Source organism: Pestalotiopsis fici (assembly GCF_000516985.1).
Source record: "Pestalotiopsis fici W106-1 unplaced genomic scaffold PFICI_Scf_9, whole genome shotgun sequence".
Lineage (NCBI taxonomy): Eukaryota > Fungi > Ascomycota > Sordariomycetes > Amphisphaeriales > Sporocadaceae > Pestalotiopsis > Pestalotiopsis fici.
This window is the reverse complement of record NW_006917099.1, coordinates 743,003-760,022: the sequence shown is the minus strand read 5'-3', so window position 1 is coordinate 760,022 and position 17,020 is coordinate 743,003. Positions and strand designations below refer to the sequence as shown.

Sequence of the window (17,020 nt, the reverse complement as noted above, 5' to 3'; positions counted from 1 at the left end):
GGCACGGCTGGGCTGGGTGAATTGGATGGACCCTGAACTCTAGCTTTCTGCCTTTCACCAATTCTCCCAACCTACCTCGCCAGCATTACCTGGTTCTGCATTACCCAGATTCATCATCACCCGAGCCGAATAACCACCAGTACAGTCGACAGGTCATCACAACAGGCGCTTGGTCTCTTGTTTCCCCCTCTTCCGCCGCCCCTCTCTCTTCCTCCTCTCTCCCCGCTCATCCCCCAAGTGGCTTTCTACATATACTGGCGCTTGGGGTGTGTAGCAGAATAGGATGTTCATGGAGCGAGGACGAATGAGATGACGCCGAGAATAGCACAAGGCAAGGTTGTGATTGGATCGGCGAGAAAACGACCGAGCAGTTGGAGATGGACGACACGACACTGGGGGAAATTGGGACCCGGGTAGTCTTTTTTGTTGCAACGTCTCTTTTTGGGATATATGTGTGAATATGCGTAGAGACTCGCGTGCTCTCCCCCCTCTCGCTCTCATGCTATCCATCTTTCCCCCTCATTCCCGAACGAACGTCTGAAGCTCGAATGTGGCACGAGATGGGCGTTTCAATGGTCTGATGGATAGTCCAGCCACCCTGTCCATGACCCTGGGCATCAAAGCAAATGTCTTGTGGGGTTGGTTCAATTGAGCAGCACCAGCTGCGGCCCGCGTCCATTGTTCTCTTGCCAGCGGAGCCTTCTAACTAAGCCCCCCGGAAAGTGCGGGGAAGCGGGGCATCGCTGCTACCTAGGACCTAAATCACGGGTATTAATGGCCTTGTTGTAAATACCACCATCTGAGAGTGATGCACCTTGCCATTACTTTGTTTCACAGGGGGACTGCAATGTTCCCCGGTAAAAAATATATCCCTCAAGTCCTCACCGGAGATAAATGTAGCACCCGAGCCTCATATGTGCTTTGGTCCAATAGATAAGTCTGACAAATTTGCATAACGCGGATGCGCTCTCGACTATGTACATAACTGACCAAGCGTTGCATGTCGCAATATACATTGGATATGTAATGGATCTCTCTCATGATCTAGGTCCCTGACCCGCCGATAACCTTAAAGCACCGCCCGCAAAAGCTTCAAAGGTTTCGCTCCATTGAGGTCCTAGCACAAAGATATTCGTGCACAATTTCCATAATTGACAGCCTTCTTCCTCTTTCGTCATGTTTCGAAAAAGTTTTGAATTGACACAGAAATTCAGGAGGCTTTTTCTTTAGCATTCAGACATTTTTGCTCTGACTGCCTTGGTGCTGATCTCCAACTGATACAAGGCTCTACGGCAAATGCATGCATGTCGCAGAACGAGACAACTGTAAAGAGTCGTAAAAAAGTCGGCAAGCATTTATGTAAACAATAAGATATCTCTTGAGTTCATATATACATTTTATGTGTTCAGAAATAGCAGATCGATATATACAAGGATATGTCTTGGGAAAGAGAAACAATATTGACCATGCCTAGCACGGCCGTATCTAACCAACTCCATCGCTTGCAACCATGTTGTTCATTATGATTTTTGACAATCAACGACCCCAAGCAGCCTCCTGTGTAGACACCTTTTGCGTACGGCTCTTGCCAATGTTCCTCGTCATGATGCCCGCCGCAACAAAGGCAATGGAGATGAGCAGCTCCTCAATAAAGCCGAGGCCGACCTTGTAGCCCATCTTGCCAGTAACGGGACTGAGATCCTGGTTCATGGTGGCGAAATAAACCAAACTGACCAGGATGCGGATTCCGAGAAACGGAATGGCAAACAAGACGGCGTAGAGCAGCCGGTTGCCCTGCTTGATATCGGGGTTGCCGGCGTTGGCCCGGGGCCGCGCGACAAAGGACGTCGCGGCCACGAGAGTGACGAGTATCCAGCTGACGAGGAGGGCCACCATGCCCACCGTGACGAGCCTCTTGTCCCTGGTGCGGACCGCGTCGGTGATGTCGGGCTTGCTCATGCCCGAGGCGCCGGCGGCCGTCAGGGCGACTGCGCCGGTAATGAGTATGTGCAGGACGAGTACCCAGATTCCCTCCGTCTTGCGGTTGAGATTATCGAAAACATAGGATCGGCTAAGGGAGGCAGTTAGTATCAGGGGGTCCAATGATTACCAAAAAGGGTAAAGGCGATACTTACGACTCGTGGACGAGACCTAATGTCGCAAGCAATAATGGTGATAGGCCGATGCTGGCGACCAGAGATGCTGTACTACTCTTGGAGTCTGAGAGCTGCAGTGCGCTGGAGACGATCCGTAGTGTCAGGAAAATAAAAAAGTAAGCCCAGCCCAGGATGGCGCCGTGTCGTAAGCCATGCTTGAAGATGTTGTAAATGGCAGGGAACGATAGCAGGATATCAATAGCCAAGATGGCCGCCGGCAATGAGTGGTCGGTCGACATGGTTGTGGGTCAAGGTGGGTCGGCCTGGTTGTAGATGTATGGTATACCAGGGTTTGCAAGTCCCTTGGGTGTAGTGAACTATTGTAGCTTATTCACTGATGTTGATGATGATGAGTAAAGAGGAATCCTGTGAGATGCGAAAGCCAAGACTTTATAATCATGTATTGATCCAATGTGCCATACAGCCCTGGGGGGACCCTTGGGGGCCGTTTGCAGATGAACTCTTCCATCGCGCGTATTGCAATGTGTGATCACCGCCTAAGAAGCAATAATACATGTGTGATTCCCAACTTAGCCAAGGGGCAGTGCTTCTCTTTTCAGACAAGAGATAGACACCCACGTGGGAAAATTATGGAAATAACGAATAAGGATTCAAGATCGACAAAGGTGTGAACCAGATGAGTTTGACACAGGATGGCGGAGCGATACCCTTGGTTGAGCTGATCAGTACGTGCCGCAAAAAAATGGAGAATACGTGTATTCTGCTCATGTAATAAGGCGGTAGGAATACGCGTATTGGAGCCCGGTAGTGCTTAGCTGTGCTAAAAATGCCGTGCATTACGTCTTTCCGCATCCTGCGCCGCTAGGATGCACTAGTGAGGAACGCCAGCCCCAAATACAGGGTGCAAATATGTCTGTTTAGTGGGAACCTGCCAGCCTGCTTTATCTTTAGGCATACGCGTATTGCATGATTCTGGTAAGCAGACGCCACTGAAGTTGAGAAGTATTCGAGTATTGCGGCAGAATGCGACAAACAGTAATTCTACACCTGCCTCAATCTTCTCCTGCGCCGACGATATATATGAAGGGGGCACAATTGTATGTATGCAATAAATGTATTATTGTTGCATGTGGATGAGAAATATCCCCATCAATGCCTATAAAGCCCGGGACTGTGGTCTTTTAGTGCTGCTTTTGCATCACCAATTCTTCGATATCATGAAAATCGATTAAGCTTCCTTAATAAGACTATTCAAGTCCTCTCACGATATAAGCGCCTTGCCTGCCGGCTGGCTTAGAAACCCTGCTTCTCCACAATCTTCTGTGCATTGGCAATGCTCTGGGCGGCGTTGGGGTCCTCGAAGCCACAGCCAGTCTTTCCCTACATGGTTGGAAAAAGACGAATATTAGCTCCTTGTTCTTGAAATAATCGAAACGCAGCTCATGTTCTTTGACTCACGTTTTGGAACTCGGCACCATTGCCCGAGCAGATGCCCACGGCGTTGCCCTGAGCATCGGTGGCGCCGCCGGCGCAGCATCCCTCGGCGCAGTCGGCATCCGAGACGCAACCTCCGGTAGTGAACTGCTGGCCCTGGCCGTTGCCAACATCACGAGCTCCGGCATCGTTGGGGGTAAGGGCGATGGCGCCGATCGCGACTTGAGTACACATGTCAGCCTACCTAGTCCAAGAGACCACCGGGGCAAAGATTGGATCGGACTTACAAGCGAGAGTTGCAATGATGCTAATGCGAACCATTATGTCTTTTGTAGTGTAGAAACGAATGTCCTGATCCGTAAAAATGAGTGTTATTAGAATTTACGAGAAGCGAAAGGCGCCGGGCCGGAATAGTTGAATGCGATATATTCAAATAAAAGAGTGGTTGATTGACAGGAAGAGCCTTTTGTCAGATGGGTGAATAGATCTTGATATATATATTCTTCATTCCTGGCGTCTTGAATATACGTAAACGTCTGATGAAGCTGCATGTCGGCCGACCTCGATGACGATCATTCCTAGCTTGGCCTTGTCGCTTGAAGCTGCCCCGCGGGCGCTGAAACCCCAGATCAGATGAATCCAGCTCAGCCAAAGCATGGAACGTCGCGGATCCCACACAGCGGAACCACTTCAGACTACAACAATGTTCCCGACAGGGCCCAATAAAAATATGTTACCTAAACAAACTGGCATTGATCCAAACTTCTGTCGACGGAAATCTGTCAAATGTGCCGCCATCCCCTGTGGCGCAGATCGGCGGTTCCTATGCCGGCTGACACCCTTGTGGAGTCATACTAATTGGCCCTGAGCCATGGCAGTCTCATGTCGACTGACCCAGCCAGCCCGTCGTAGCATTGGTCGTCCTGGCTCAGTTCATGCCGCCTCTCCTTTGGGTCCACAAAACAACACAACTGCATAGGAACGTTCGAGCCAGCGACCTTGCGCAGCGGCCGACTTCCGGGCAGGACTTACCCGACACACAGACTACCTTAAGTTTAACTGCATTGCTGGGGCCGTCTTGGTTGTGGGTTCAATGGGGCATTGCGTCGCGCTTGTATCAAGTAGTATGATGATCCGCTCCGTCAAGACTAGAGGTGTTATATGGCGACATGAGGTCTATCGGGAAGAAGTTGAAGAGATCTGTAGTGACCACATCGTTTTGAAAGTACGGAAAGGGGTCAGCGTAGGGCATACTGGAGTCTCCCAGACCAGCCGAGCTGCCAAAAGTCCCTGGATTTGGTACAAAGGGCACGCCGCTAAAGTGGATGAATTGCTGAGATGAATTCGCCGGATTGGCATTGAGCGAAGGAAACTGGGTATTCAGCTGCGGCAAAATCTGGGCGGCAGTTTTGGCGGCTTCATCCGTCACCGTGTCTGGCGCCAAGGACGTCAATTCGGCTGCAGGGTTGTGCGCATTGGTAATGCTGGCTATGGTGAGTTCGACCAGATGCAAGATCTGCTGGACCGAGTTTTGTGTTACTGTGACTGGCTCGTCTTGGATCATGGTACTCAGACATCGCAGAGCCATGTGTATGTAGTCGACATTGTAGGTATGTTTTGCCGGGTGTCGAAGCATGTCATACATGAGTACTACGCAAGCCGCATCGAGAAAGAACGCATTATACCTCAGTGTCTAATACCAATAACTTTAGCGACTTTTCTTGTGCGGATAAAATGGATCGAGCATACCTTGCAGGTGCCCTCTTTCCTATACGACGATGCAGCATATACTATCGAGTCCTGGGCTGCATCGATTGCGTACCTGCATGCCTGTCGAAGCCACATCACATCAGGTTCCTTATTGTCACCAGAAGTGGGCTTCAAGGCAGACTCGGCGATCAAGAATGGCCGATAGGTGAGCATGATCACGTGGTAATAGACTATTGGTTGTCAATGATGAACGCATTGCGATGGGCGATCAGGGAAAGCACTTACCAAAATGCAATCGGAGAGACGCCACCGTTCCCCTGGATGCATGTTTGTTGGGTATCCCGGCGGATCCTATTCCGTTTTGTTCAGCAAATTCTCGGAGACGTGAACCAATCTTCTCGGCAGTAACGTAAAGCTGACCAAGCGAGTCGTATCTTCGTCCATATATAAGCCTTGCTCCATCTTCTGCAATCTGAGCCAGTTTGCACAGACCGACCAGCACGGGTTGTGAGTCTGGAAAGGGTGCTGATATGTCGGACATCTTCAAAGATCCTTCTCTTCCAAGTGCCAGTGCTTGCCACCTAAGTATTTCTCAATTTAGTAGGATATCTCATAGTAAGAACAAATGCATTGCTTACCTTTCATGAAAATACAGACACCATAGAGTCATGCGGCGTTTCTGTAAAATATCTGCCGGAACGCTTATGTGACTTTCCTTGTGGAGGCCCATTGCCAGGGCTTTGCGGCATGCGACGCCGAGATTGATGTATGCAGAATTTGGTCGACCCATGTTGATTTGATATATGGCAATGAGTATTGAAAGCTGAATCATGGATAAACTCGCCATATCATCGCAAACGACTGCCTCTTGTTTTGCTCTGATGAGCAGCAATTCGGCAAGGTCCGTCTCTGTGGTCGTCAAAGCACCGATGGCTAGGATGGCCAGGGTGATTGCCCGTTTCTGCGGAGACAAGGGCGAGTCCGAGCCATCACTGTAAAAGTGATGAAGCAAGTCATCAAGCTCCTGGTTCGTGTATAGTGGTACTATGGACGATGCTGCCTTGAATCCGGCTAAAAACTCGACAGCCTGTCCAACAGGAAGTGCAGACAGAAGGGAAGAATGAGATGGAAGCAGGTTGGCCCGGGTTCGCTGTGGAGTGCCAAAGAAGATGGATCTCTGCACGAAAAGATCCAAACCAGGGCCTCCTTCTGCCACCTCGCGTTCGCCAGAGGTCTGTTGTGTACCGGAACATAAGATCTCACGGTGCAACTGCTGCAGAAAGGCAAATTGGGAAGAGGGCCCGTAGAACAGCCTCGAGCTCTCGACCGAGTCGGCCTCATTACCATGAGTGGCTGCAACGCTCTGGTACAACTGGGCCCGGGCTTGCTCGGTTCTCTCCTTGGGCCTGGAAGCGTCATCACTGGCCTCGGCGATTGATCCTTCGCCCTGAAGCTCATCGATACTTTGATCCTCGTTTAGGGCATTTCTCAGGCTCTGACGTGTCGATTTCCGAATCCTAGCACGTTCCCTATAGGCACAATCGGCGGGCCGCCGTTGGCATCGCCGGCAGGGTCGCTTCCCGTCACACCGCACTTTCTTCTTCCTATCCAGCCATAGGAGTCAGTAATTGCTCTCTCCGGGTCGTACCGGAGCCGAATCAAGAGTCAAAGGGCACGCATTCGAAAATAAGACAAGGCTATCTCTAAAACACACTCTCAAGACATGCCGGAAGGGGAAAGAAATAACACCGAATTACTGACCTACACGGCTCACAGGCTTTAGATATCTTCTCCACGACATCATCCATGGTAGCAGCCAGGGAGCCCCGTTCTGTGTCCCCTCCTCGATGGGTATTGCAAATGCCAAGCGCGTGATTGTAAGCCCGGGGGAAGTGAGCACGCACGGAATTATGGATTTATGAGAGCTGGACGAATCGACGTTGCCGCAGGCACCCGAGGCAAATCAGATCCTTTGCGATTACCAATGACTCTCAAATCGGATCCCCAAAGACAGAGCAAGAGGAGTCTCCAATGAATGCCAGTCGATGGAGGGCGTTATCCTATTGCGTTTCTTTGGGGTCACCTGCACTGTACTGGCTTTACTGGACAGCCGCTGAGAATGCACAGTCGATTGACAGTAGAGACGTGATGATTCAGCCCCCCAATCTCGACTTCACATCTCCGTAAATCCGACATTGGGGCTCTTAGCGCGGCACTTTCTCACTTGGGCCTAGGTTGTTGCTGCTGGCGCCAGTGTGATCAGGGCCTTGCTAATTTCGGACTGTTCCCCACCAACTGCAGCGTGATGTGCTAATTAAGGTATACTCTCTAGTATCGACTGGCGAGCTGGCTATAGGAGCAGGCTGACTAAACCGTACATAGAAGTCCTCGTGCCATTGATGTTGGGTCCTTGAAGGTTTTCTTGCATCAGAATAGTATCCATTCAGAGAAATGTGAACTCAAAGAGCAAAGTGACGAAGTCGGGTTTACGAGTTCCAGTTGCTAATTTAGTACCTTCGAATACCAGTATCAAGCAACTAAAGGGGGCCTCATTCGCGAGTTTATACAGAGAGAAATCTACTTGATCTCAATTCTATTCGAGATTCCAAAAGACTACCATCACTCTGTCGCTACAACTCACTACGGCGTCGTGTAATATTCTCATTACTGGAGCATCAGTATACCTTGGAGGTTCGCTCTTGATGCAAATCTGTCACATCAACCTGGCAGCAAAACTCGATTCGACGACTTGGTGCAGAGCACCTAACATTCGATGCCTAAGATCAATTATCCGTGAGCAAAAGCGATCAGAGAAAATGATGTCTAGGTTGTGCTTCTCATCGACTGCTATACATCCGATAGTGCTGTATGCTTCATCAAAGCGCTCGGTGAATTCCAGAAATAATCTGGCAAGAAGATTCATTCCATTTTTGCAAGTCAAAATTTCTTCACACAAAGATAAGTCTACGGAATTTTCCCAAGACCACTGGAACAAAACAATTTGGCAAACACGCTGGCCCCCCAATGGATGGCTCACTGCTTGATACCAATCCACAGCTGTGGTCTCCAAATGAGGCAATCTATCGTGAGATTCATTTCCTGTCGCATCAGACAGGATGGAATTTACGGTGACAGATGCTTGCTAAAGAATTCCGCAACCTGACGATATCCCCGTTCATACTCTGCCCGATTTTGCTCATCATCCAGCTTCGCCCTCGCACCCATCCAACCGTGGAACATTGAGCTATACGTCTCCACCACACCAGTCTTGCCAGGCTTGGACAGTATTTCTGCGTACTGCGCCACCAAATCGGCAGGTTCTCCAGGAGACGCCAGGCAAATGTACGGCACGTTCAGTGCCTCGGCATCCTGGGCATCGAGCCGACTAGAACTCTGCCATTAGCAGACGTGTTACGAGAAAAAGAAGAAAAAGATAATACTCACGATGGGTGCGCCGTTCCACTCGCGGCAAACCTCCGACCATTTCCCTCATTTCCCTTCCCCGAGACCAACACGCCAACCTTGCCGCCCCAGCACAGCCCAAAGACGGCCCATCCGCCCTCGTCATCCACGGCGCTCCACCGCTCCCCCGCCGCCGCTCGCACCGCCACCAGCCGGTCCACGGCCCGCGCGATATCTGCACGCTCGGCGCGGAACTGCGCAAAGGCGGCCTTTTTCTCCTCCGTGTCCGTCGGCATCCACGCCGGCTGGGCGCGGACGCCCTCGAAAAAGTCCGGGACTAGGACCACGGCGCCCACGGTGGAGGCGAGGCGGTCTGCTCCTTGCAGTGTCTGCGGTGCCGGGCCAAAAATGTCGTAGATGAAGATGATGGCGCGCCGGGCGTCGGGGGACCCGGTTATGTACGTGTTGAGACCCGCGATAGTGTCCCAGCTGCCCTTGGACTTGTAGTCGGAGCTGGCGGGCGGGAGCTTGGCGCAGGCATCTTCGGTCGCAGTGCTGGCCATATTGGAAAGTTTATCACTCTAGGCAGGGATTTAGGGGCCGGTTCTGAAACTGAATTCAATTAGACTGCCAATGACGATGCACGGTTATCTGAAAATATATGAGGGGCTTTATAGTGGTTTCAGGTCCGTGGTCTACTTGTTAGCGGACTATGACGAGCCGTTAGATATGCCGCTCTTGGCATCGGTTGGGTCGCTGAAGCGTGCACGCAATTGGTTCAAGGGTCTTTATTGGATCGCTTGACCGTACTCGGCTCCGAGACTCTCGGATACATCTTAGCGGCTAGAGATATGGCTGGGAGTATCTGATCAGTGCTGCTGGGTAGGACTTGTTCATCGGTCAAGTGCATTCTTTCGTGGGAAATCAAGTAATGGGTATCAGATTCAACTTGTGAAAGTACGCTGCAGTGACAAGAGAATGTGTGTCCCGTATGTAGCCAACGATGTTGAGAAGGCCAGTTTGGCGGGCGGGGTCAAGTATGCTGTGTTTGCTACTGTAGTATTTGTTCGTTGTTTACCCTCTGCCCTTCAAGTGCCCTTCATGTGGCTCGCTCCAACGACTTATAGTAGACCCACCAAGGATCCCAAAGGACCGATGCGTAGAATGATAGAGCAGTATCTTCACGAGAAACATCATTCGCCAAGATGCTCTTTCCCGTTGCAAACAACCTTTTCACCAATTCCAGAATGCGGCTGAGCTCAGCGCTGCTACTTACCCCGCATCCACAGCCTCACGCAATAGGCAGCAATATCACCTGTTCAATGTTTTTTCAAAGCAGAGGCAGCCGAGATGATCACTACAAACAATTTGCATCGCTGCTGCCTCACAATGGCGTTGCTTCTCCATCAACTTTGGCAATTTCAGCGATCGATTTGACACGGTGCGACGATGCGGCTGTTACAACTTGACAGCAATGGCCAGTATAGCCTTACAGCAGACCTCCCTTGCAAGGACATACCTCCTTACGCAATCCTCTCTCATACATGGGGATCAGAGGAGGTAGTCTTCACAGACCTGTCAAAGCCACCACATGACTGGCAGAATAAGTCTGGCTTTGACAAGATCAGGTTCTGCGCCGAGCAAGCAAAACGAGACGGGCTACAGTATTTCTGGGTTGATACCTGCTGCATCGACAAATCTGACAGCATCGTGGTTCAAACGGCGATCAACAGTATGTTCCGTTGGTATCGCGATGCAGAGCGATGCTATGTCTACCTATCCGATGTCTCCAACACCGAAACATCCACGTTGCCCCACGAGTCTCAAGCATTAGAGAAATCATTTCGAGACAGCAAATGGTTTAGTCGTGGATGGACGTTGCAGGAGCTTGTCGCTCCAAAGACGGTTGTGTTCTACTCGAAAGAAGGCATTCGGCTTGGCGATAAGCGGTCGTTGGAGTTTTTGATCCGTGACATCACAGGCATACCCGCAAATGCTCTTCGCGGCACTCCGTTATCCGATTTTACAGTGTCAGATAGAGAGGTCTGGGCTCGCAATCGTCAGACCACACTCGAAGAGGATATGGCATACTGTCTCCTTGGCATATTCGATGTCTTTATGCCATTGATTTACGGTGAGGGACGAGAGAGGGCACAGCAGCGGCTGCGAGAAGAGACTCGGAAAGTCATCCAAGGTAAAAGAAGAATACTAAAATCTATGAAAACTGGAACTTAAAAACTAAGAAGATCAGGAAACCCCACGAGTAACTTCTCCGTATCGTTTAGCCTGTCCGAGGTTCCCGAGACGCAGCAATTTGTCGCAAGAAAAGAGGAATTGGCGGAGATGCGCAGAGCACTCAGTTCAGATGGGAGCCGCCGCATCGTTTCTCTGCACGGTCTCGGCGGCATCGGCAAAACGCAACTCACTGTTGCTTACGCAAAGCAGTACCGAGATGAGTACTCTGCTATATTCTGGTTCAATATCAAGGATGAGACATCTATCCGACAAAGCTTTGCCAAGGTCGCAAAACAGATTTTGCAACAGCACCCGGATGCCAGTCATCTTGGCTCACTAGACTTGGAACGAAACGATAGTGAGATCGTCGAAGCGGTCAAGGCATGGTTGAGCCTGCCAAACAACACTAGGTGGCTTGTTGTATACGACAACTACGACAACCCGAAGCTGCCAAACTCCACGGACACCACAGGAATCGACATTCGACGCTTTTTCCCGGTGGCGTACCAAGGCTCGATAGTCATTACGACGCGATTGTCACAAGTTGATATTGGCTATCGTATTCGAATCAAGAAGCTTGAGGACATGGATGACAGTCTGATGATCTTGTTGGCAACCTCTGGGCGGAGCAATCTTGGACTAGGTATGGCGACTGCAACTACGCCAGGTCTTTCTAACGGTTACTATAGACACGGATGCGAGAAGGCTTATTGATAAGCTTGATGGACTTCCTCTAGCACTAGCTACAGCAGGAGCATACCTCAGGCATGTCCCAATAAGCTTGGGTGACTACCTACGGCATTACGAGAAATCATGGACGAGGCTTCATGCAGACACTCCTAGTCTGGGTTCATACCAAGACCGGACACTCAGCTCTACATGGCAAATCTCCTACGAGCGCGTCAAAGCACAAAATCCACTCGCGGCTCAATTAATTCGGTGGTGGGCCTACTTTGATAACGAAGACATATGGTTCGAACTTTTCCAAGACTCTCGTGATGACGATCCAGCGTGGAGGCAAGAGCTGAATGATGAGCTCAATTTCAATCGTTCGATGGGTATACTGCATAACTACGGATTTGTGGAGCCACACTCTCTGATCTCAGATTATCCAGAATCGAGCGGATATAGTATTCACAGCTGCCTACACAGCTGGTCCATTCACGTGTTGAATCACAGCTGGGATCACGAGCTAGGCAAACTTGCTTTAGAATGTGTAGCTTCACGCGTTACCTCGAGATACGACGATCGGTTCTGGGTGCTCCAGAGGAGGCTTCTCTCACATGCAGACAAGTCTTGCGCTAATATCGATATTCGCGATAAAGACTTGAACTGGGCTTTCTATAACCTGGGGAAACTTTACTTCGACCAAGGCAAGATGAAAGAGGCTGAAAAGCTGAACTTGTGGGCGCTCGAAGGGTATCAAAAGGTTTGGGGACCGGATTATACGGACACACTAGATGCAGTTCATAACTTAGGTCTTCTTTACACCAACCAAGGCAAGCTGCAAGAAGCCGAAAAAGTATATTTACGGGCGCTCGAAGGGTATCAAAAAGCATGGGGGCCAGATTACGCATCGACACTAGAAACGGTCAATAACCTGGGTTCGCTTTATAGCTTTCAAGGAAAGCTGCAAAAAGCCGAGGAAATGTATCTGCGGGCGCTTCAAGGGAAGGAAAAAGCGTTGGGACCGGATCATACATCGACACTGGATACGGTCAATAATCTAGGCTCACTTTATGCCGACCAAGGCAAGCTACAAGAAGCAGAGGAATTATATTTGCGGGCGCTTAAAGGGAAGGAAAAGGCATACGGACCGGATCACACATCGACACTAGAAACGGTCAGTAACCTAGGTGCACTTTCCTCTAAGCAAGGCAAGCTACAAAAAGCCGAAAAAATGTACCTGCGGGCGCTTAAAGGGAAGGAAAGGGCGTGGGGACCGGATCATATGTCGACACTTTCTACGGTTAATAACCTAGGGAACCTTTACGCCAAGCAAGGCAAGATACAAATGGCCAAAGAGATGTATTTGCGGGCATATAAAGGGAAAGAAAAGGCGTTAGGACCGGACCACACGTCGACGCTTTTTACGATTTATAACCTAGGTCTCCTTTACGCAAAGCAAGGCAAGATGCAAAAAGCCGAAGAGATGTATTTGAAGGCGCTTCAAGGGTACGAGAAAGCAGTTGCTCCAGAGATTTTGATGACATATCGGCCGGCAATCAACGTCACGTGGAACTTGGGAAGACTCTTCCGGACCCAAAGTAAGCTAGTTGAAGCCAAACAATTCTGCACCCGAGCTCTTGTTGGCTTAGAACAGTGTTATGGGACGTCGCATCCTGAAGTCCTCTCATGGAGGGAATTTGTCGGAGACCTAGGTAAGGCGTTGTCTACTGAATCGTTAGCTGCCGACTCGGTCGACAGAAATCTATCAGTAGTGCGGAAGGATGATGGTACATCACTGCCAAGTGCTTCTAGAAAGAAGCAACGGGGATCTTTATTGTGAATATCGCATCCTTACGGCGTTAGGAGTTGCTAGCAAGAAGTAATGAAGATTCAAACAAGTACAAATATGTTCTCACCTCTCATATCACACCACATATGCACATCTGAACTTGAGCTGCGTATGTTAAGAACGAAGTTGAATGTGCATGAAATACATTTGCTTAGACACCTTTGCTATATTCTTGATTTGGAAAAGATCAAAGGTTATTGCAGTACTTAGAGTGTATTACACATCATACGGAAATGTCAAATCATGAGATGCTGAGCGGCAATTTAAGCAATGAAGAAAGCTCATCATGGCTCTGCCTTGTTTTTCATCGAAGAAAAAAAAAATTGGTGCTTTCAGGAACGAGCCATATTTAGGCATCCACACAAGCGTCCAGAATTGGCCTCTGACTATAGTTGACATATGACACCCATTCTACCATTTATCGTGTCTCAAAATCATAACCATACACTGGCGCAATTTCAGCGCAATCGCAGCTTAATCCGATTACTCATATTTCCTCCCAATAGTCGGAGCCAAGAAATGTAAAACCTCAAGGCGTTGTTTAAGACTGCCTCCAGGTTCCAAATTCTTCTGACTCTTTCTTTCTTTCTAGGCGGCTGCTCTTTGCTCTCCTGCCGGAAGCTTGCCAATCACATCTTCAAAGAGCTTGGGCAAGAACTCATCAGCTCCGCCCTGAAAGAAGAAGTCATTTTCATCAAGTCCCTCGGCCGACGTGGGGTCCGGGTTGACGACGGCGACGACGGCTCCGCGCCGCTTGGCTTTTCTGGTGTAGCCGGCTGCCGGGTACACGGCGGCAGCGGTGCCAACGACGAGCATGACGTCGACTTTGCCGCGGTAGAGCCAATTGTCCACGCCCTCGAGCATGCCGTCCGGCAGGGCCTCGCCGAACCAGACCACGCCGGGTCGCAAGAGGTTCTTCTTGCCCCGCCGCTCGCAGGCCGGGCAGTGTGGCAGGTCCTCGACCTTGATCTCGGGCGTCGGTATAGCTGGGTTTAGCAGCGGCGCAATCTCACCGGGCGCGGCATCGACAGCGGCCGGGGCGAGGGCGGGACATAGTGGGTCGCGCGTCACGTTGTGCTCAATGTAGCCGCACTTCTCGTCCCAGCACTTGACGTCCAATAGGTTGCCGTGGAGCATGCGGATGCCCTCTTGGGGGTGACCCGCGCGAGGGGACAGGCCGTCGACATTTTGCGTCAGGCAGAGAAAGTTCTTGTTCTTCTTGGCCAGCTCGGCAAGCGCGTAGTGGCCGGCGTTGGGCTGTGCGTTGAGGGCCATGTGCCGCCGCCAAGCGTAGAACAACCAAACCAGCGCGGGATCGTCCTCGAATGCATCTGGTGTTGCCAAATCGGTAGAATCGAATTCACGCCAGAGGCCGCCAGCGCCTCGAAAGGTGGGAAGCCCAGATGCGACAGAGAGTCCTGCGCCGCAGAGGGCCATGACTCGATCCGAGCTCTTCAAGAGCTTCTTGAACTCTTGTACATCGGACTTCATCTTGATGGGTGAGTGATTCCACAAAGACCTATATCATGACACGATCAATAGTCAGCAATGATCCATGTTTACCTACCAAGCAAGAACTCGTTTTCGCAGGTGAAGTGACCGGCCTAGCTATTGTGGCAGATATGGGCTAAAAATGGCGGCTAGAATAAAATACTGACCTGTGATGTTGATGGTTGAAATGTCTATGCGTGAATAGCGGGACAGTTGATCTGGACAAGCGCTTTGCTGGTGTCAAAACACACGAGGCTTTGGTGTTGAATGATCCAAACATGAGAAGCGGCCTTGTTATAAATAGTTGAATGATTGAGCGGACTCATGAGTCTGTGTTCTGTTGTACATTCTTCATGTCTGCCTATCGGTGCAAGGCATACAGCTTTAAGGTGAGCGGGGATGATGTCACCCTGTAGGTACCTATTGGCAGGTGGTTTCCTGTAGCCTATAGTGAGGTAACTGCCAGGTACAATTTGCAACAAATGTGCAACCTACTAGGCATTCGGAAAAAGACATGAAGTTTTGATGGCATATCAGTCATACGGTGTGTTCATTGACTGGCAAAAACTTTTATGCTGGAATCCCAACAACGCCGTCTGCAGCCAGCTCCAGCATCCGCGCGCCGGTAGAACAGAACCATGTATGTTCGGGAGCTACCGGTAGTTGACCACCCACATCCCCCACGACTTGACCTTTTCAATAAATGAGCACTATAATTAAGCATAATGAAAGCACCCACATCACATGTAATACCGGCGTTATTTTTTTTTTTAAATCAGATCTTGAATTTCTATGTCTCTTACGAAGTCACAAGATCACTCTTTTCTATATTGCATCAAGCCCTAAAGGATCATCCTATTCCGAAAGCCTTAGTGCTTCATCAGGTCGCGCTTCATCTTCCTCTTGGTGGCAGAGTCGACACCAATGGTGATATAGCCAACGACACCATTCTCAATATTCTCGCCATCGAGGGGCACAATGGAAATGGTGGGGTCGTAGCCGTTGGCGGTCTCGCCGGCGTAGATGGAGTCAATGTCGTTGGTGGTGCGGTTGATCTCGGTGTGGGTGGCGTAGGGGTCCAGGGCCATGAGCTGGGCGCTCTGGTCCTCGGCGATGAAGATCTGGCCCGTCGACACCGTCGTCGACGACGCCACGGTGCCGTTGCCCCGGATCACGTAGTTCTCGTGCACCTGCACGTGGATGTGGATGGTGCGCTCCACGTAGAAGCCGGGCACAATGGTGGTGAACTCGGAGATACCCTCGCTGTTGGTGGGCCACTGGCAGGGAGACGTGTTAATAAACTGGAACACTATTCAAATATCTCTAAGGAGATCAACTTACGATTCCGCGCAGGAAGGTGGTGTCATCAGTGTGCAGATCCAGATCGGGACCAATGGTGACGTTCAGCTGCTCGAGCAGAGTTTCGAACGGAGTGTTGGGGTCCAGGCCGGTGAAGGAGCTGTACGAGCCGGTGGCGTTGCAGTGCCAGATGTCGACAAGCACGTTGGGAAGAGGCTCGCAAGTCTCAACGTCCAAGACACCAATGTCGAGAATCATGGGAACACCGGCCTCGCCCTCACGAATGTCCTGGCGCAGAGTCTGGGACTGGGGCCAGATGTAGGGGCCACCGGTGACGTCCTCGGTCAAAATACACGTGTCGTTCTGGAGCACATCGTAGTAAGGAGCTTCAGTGGTGATGGTAAAGGTCGTGTTGCCAGAGGATGCGCGCTTGTTCATCATGGCGTTGCGCTTCTCCCAGCGGCGCTTGTTGAGGGCCGCCACGGACGATTCTGGTCAATCGATATATGTTAGCCCATCATGTTGTTCTGGATCGCGTAGAGATCTCCAGCAAGTGCTCAAGCTACAGGGCAAATAGGTATTTCCCGAGCCAAATAATGGGACCGGGAAACAAGGTCTCAGGAATGGAATCGTCTAGAGAAAAGTGCAAAAAACAAAGAGACGACGACAGGTTTTTGTCACTTACCACAGCGCTTCGAGAGGCCGCCGCGGCGGGTCATCTCATGAGCCGACATGTCGTGGGGGTGAGCCACAACTCCGGAGAGAAGGGCAGCACCGGCAGTCAGGACACTGAGGGCGTGCATGGTCACAGATT

At 50.6% G+C, this 17,020-nt stretch overlaps 7 protein-coding genes across 7 annotated transcripts; 1 reads left to right on the top strand and 6 right to left on the bottom strand.

The window, feature by feature from the left end:
* Positions 1 to 1,536: 1,536 nt before the first annotated feature.
* PFICI_11657 (uncharacterized protein) lies at positions 1,537 to 2,395 on the bottom strand (the record flags this gene model as incomplete). Its single annotated transcript, XM_007840238.1, has 2 exons — positions 1,537 to 2,071; positions 2,136 to 2,395. The coding sequence occupies 2 exons, from the start codon at positions 2,393 to 2,395 to the stop codon at positions 1,537 to 1,539; spliced, it is 795 nt and encodes a 264-aa protein (XP_007838429.1).
* A 1,015-nt stretch (positions 2,396 to 3,410) lies between these two features.
* Positions 3,411 to 3,872, bottom strand: PFICI_11656 (uncharacterized protein; the record flags this gene model as incomplete). Its single annotated transcript, XM_007840237.1, has 3 exons — positions 3,411 to 3,497; positions 3,576 to 3,772; positions 3,839 to 3,872. 3 exons carry the CDS (start codon positions 3,870 to 3,872, stop codon positions 3,411 to 3,413), a joined length of 318 nt encoding a protein of 105 aa, XP_007838428.1.
* A 796-nt stretch (positions 3,873 to 4,668) lies between these two features.
* Positions 4,669 to 7,069, bottom strand: PFICI_11655 (uncharacterized protein; the record flags this gene model as incomplete). Its single annotated transcript, XM_007840236.1, has 5 exons — positions 4,669 to 5,244; positions 5,301 to 5,491; positions 5,547 to 5,842; positions 5,900 to 6,865; positions 7,023 to 7,069. The coding sequence occupies 5 exons, from the start codon at positions 7,067 to 7,069 to the stop codon at positions 4,669 to 4,671; spliced, it is 2,076 nt and encodes a 691-aa protein (XP_007838427.1).
* A 1,315-nt stretch (positions 7,070 to 8,384) lies between these two features.
* On the bottom strand, positions 8,385 to 9,226 carry PFICI_11654 (uncharacterized protein; the record flags this gene model as incomplete). Its single annotated transcript, XM_007840235.1, has 2 exons — positions 8,385 to 8,646; positions 8,706 to 9,226. 2 exons carry the CDS (start codon positions 9,224 to 9,226, stop codon positions 8,385 to 8,387), a joined length of 783 nt encoding a protein of 260 aa, XP_007838426.1.
* Positions 9,227 to 10,112: 886 nt separating this feature from the next.
* Positions 10,113 to 13,407, top strand: PFICI_11653 (uncharacterized protein; the record flags this gene model as incomplete). Its single annotated transcript, XM_007840234.1, has 3 exons — positions 10,113 to 10,857; positions 10,915 to 11,541; positions 11,588 to 13,407. The coding sequence occupies 3 exons, from the start codon at positions 10,113 to 10,115 to the stop codon at positions 13,405 to 13,407; spliced, it is 3,192 nt and encodes a 1,063-aa protein (XP_007838425.1).
* Positions 13,408 to 14,004: 597 nt separating this feature from the next.
* On the bottom strand, positions 14,005 to 14,907 carry PFICI_11652 (uncharacterized protein; the record flags this gene model as incomplete). The annotated part of the gene is made up of 1 exon (XM_007840233.1): positions 14,005 to 14,907. The coding sequence occupies one exon, from the start codon at positions 14,905 to 14,907 to the stop codon at positions 14,005 to 14,007; it is 903 nt and encodes a 300-aa protein (XP_007838424.1).
* An 869-nt stretch (positions 14,908 to 15,776) lies between these two features.
* On the bottom strand, positions 15,777 to 17,009 carry PFICI_11651 (uncharacterized protein; the record flags this gene model as incomplete). Its single annotated transcript, XM_007840232.1, has 3 exons — positions 15,777 to 16,184; positions 16,249 to 16,697; positions 16,892 to 17,009. The coding sequence occupies 3 exons, from the start codon at positions 17,007 to 17,009 to the stop codon at positions 15,777 to 15,779; spliced, it is 975 nt and encodes a 324-aa protein (XP_007838423.1).
* Between the last annotated feature and the right edge of the window lie 11 nt (positions 17,010 to 17,020).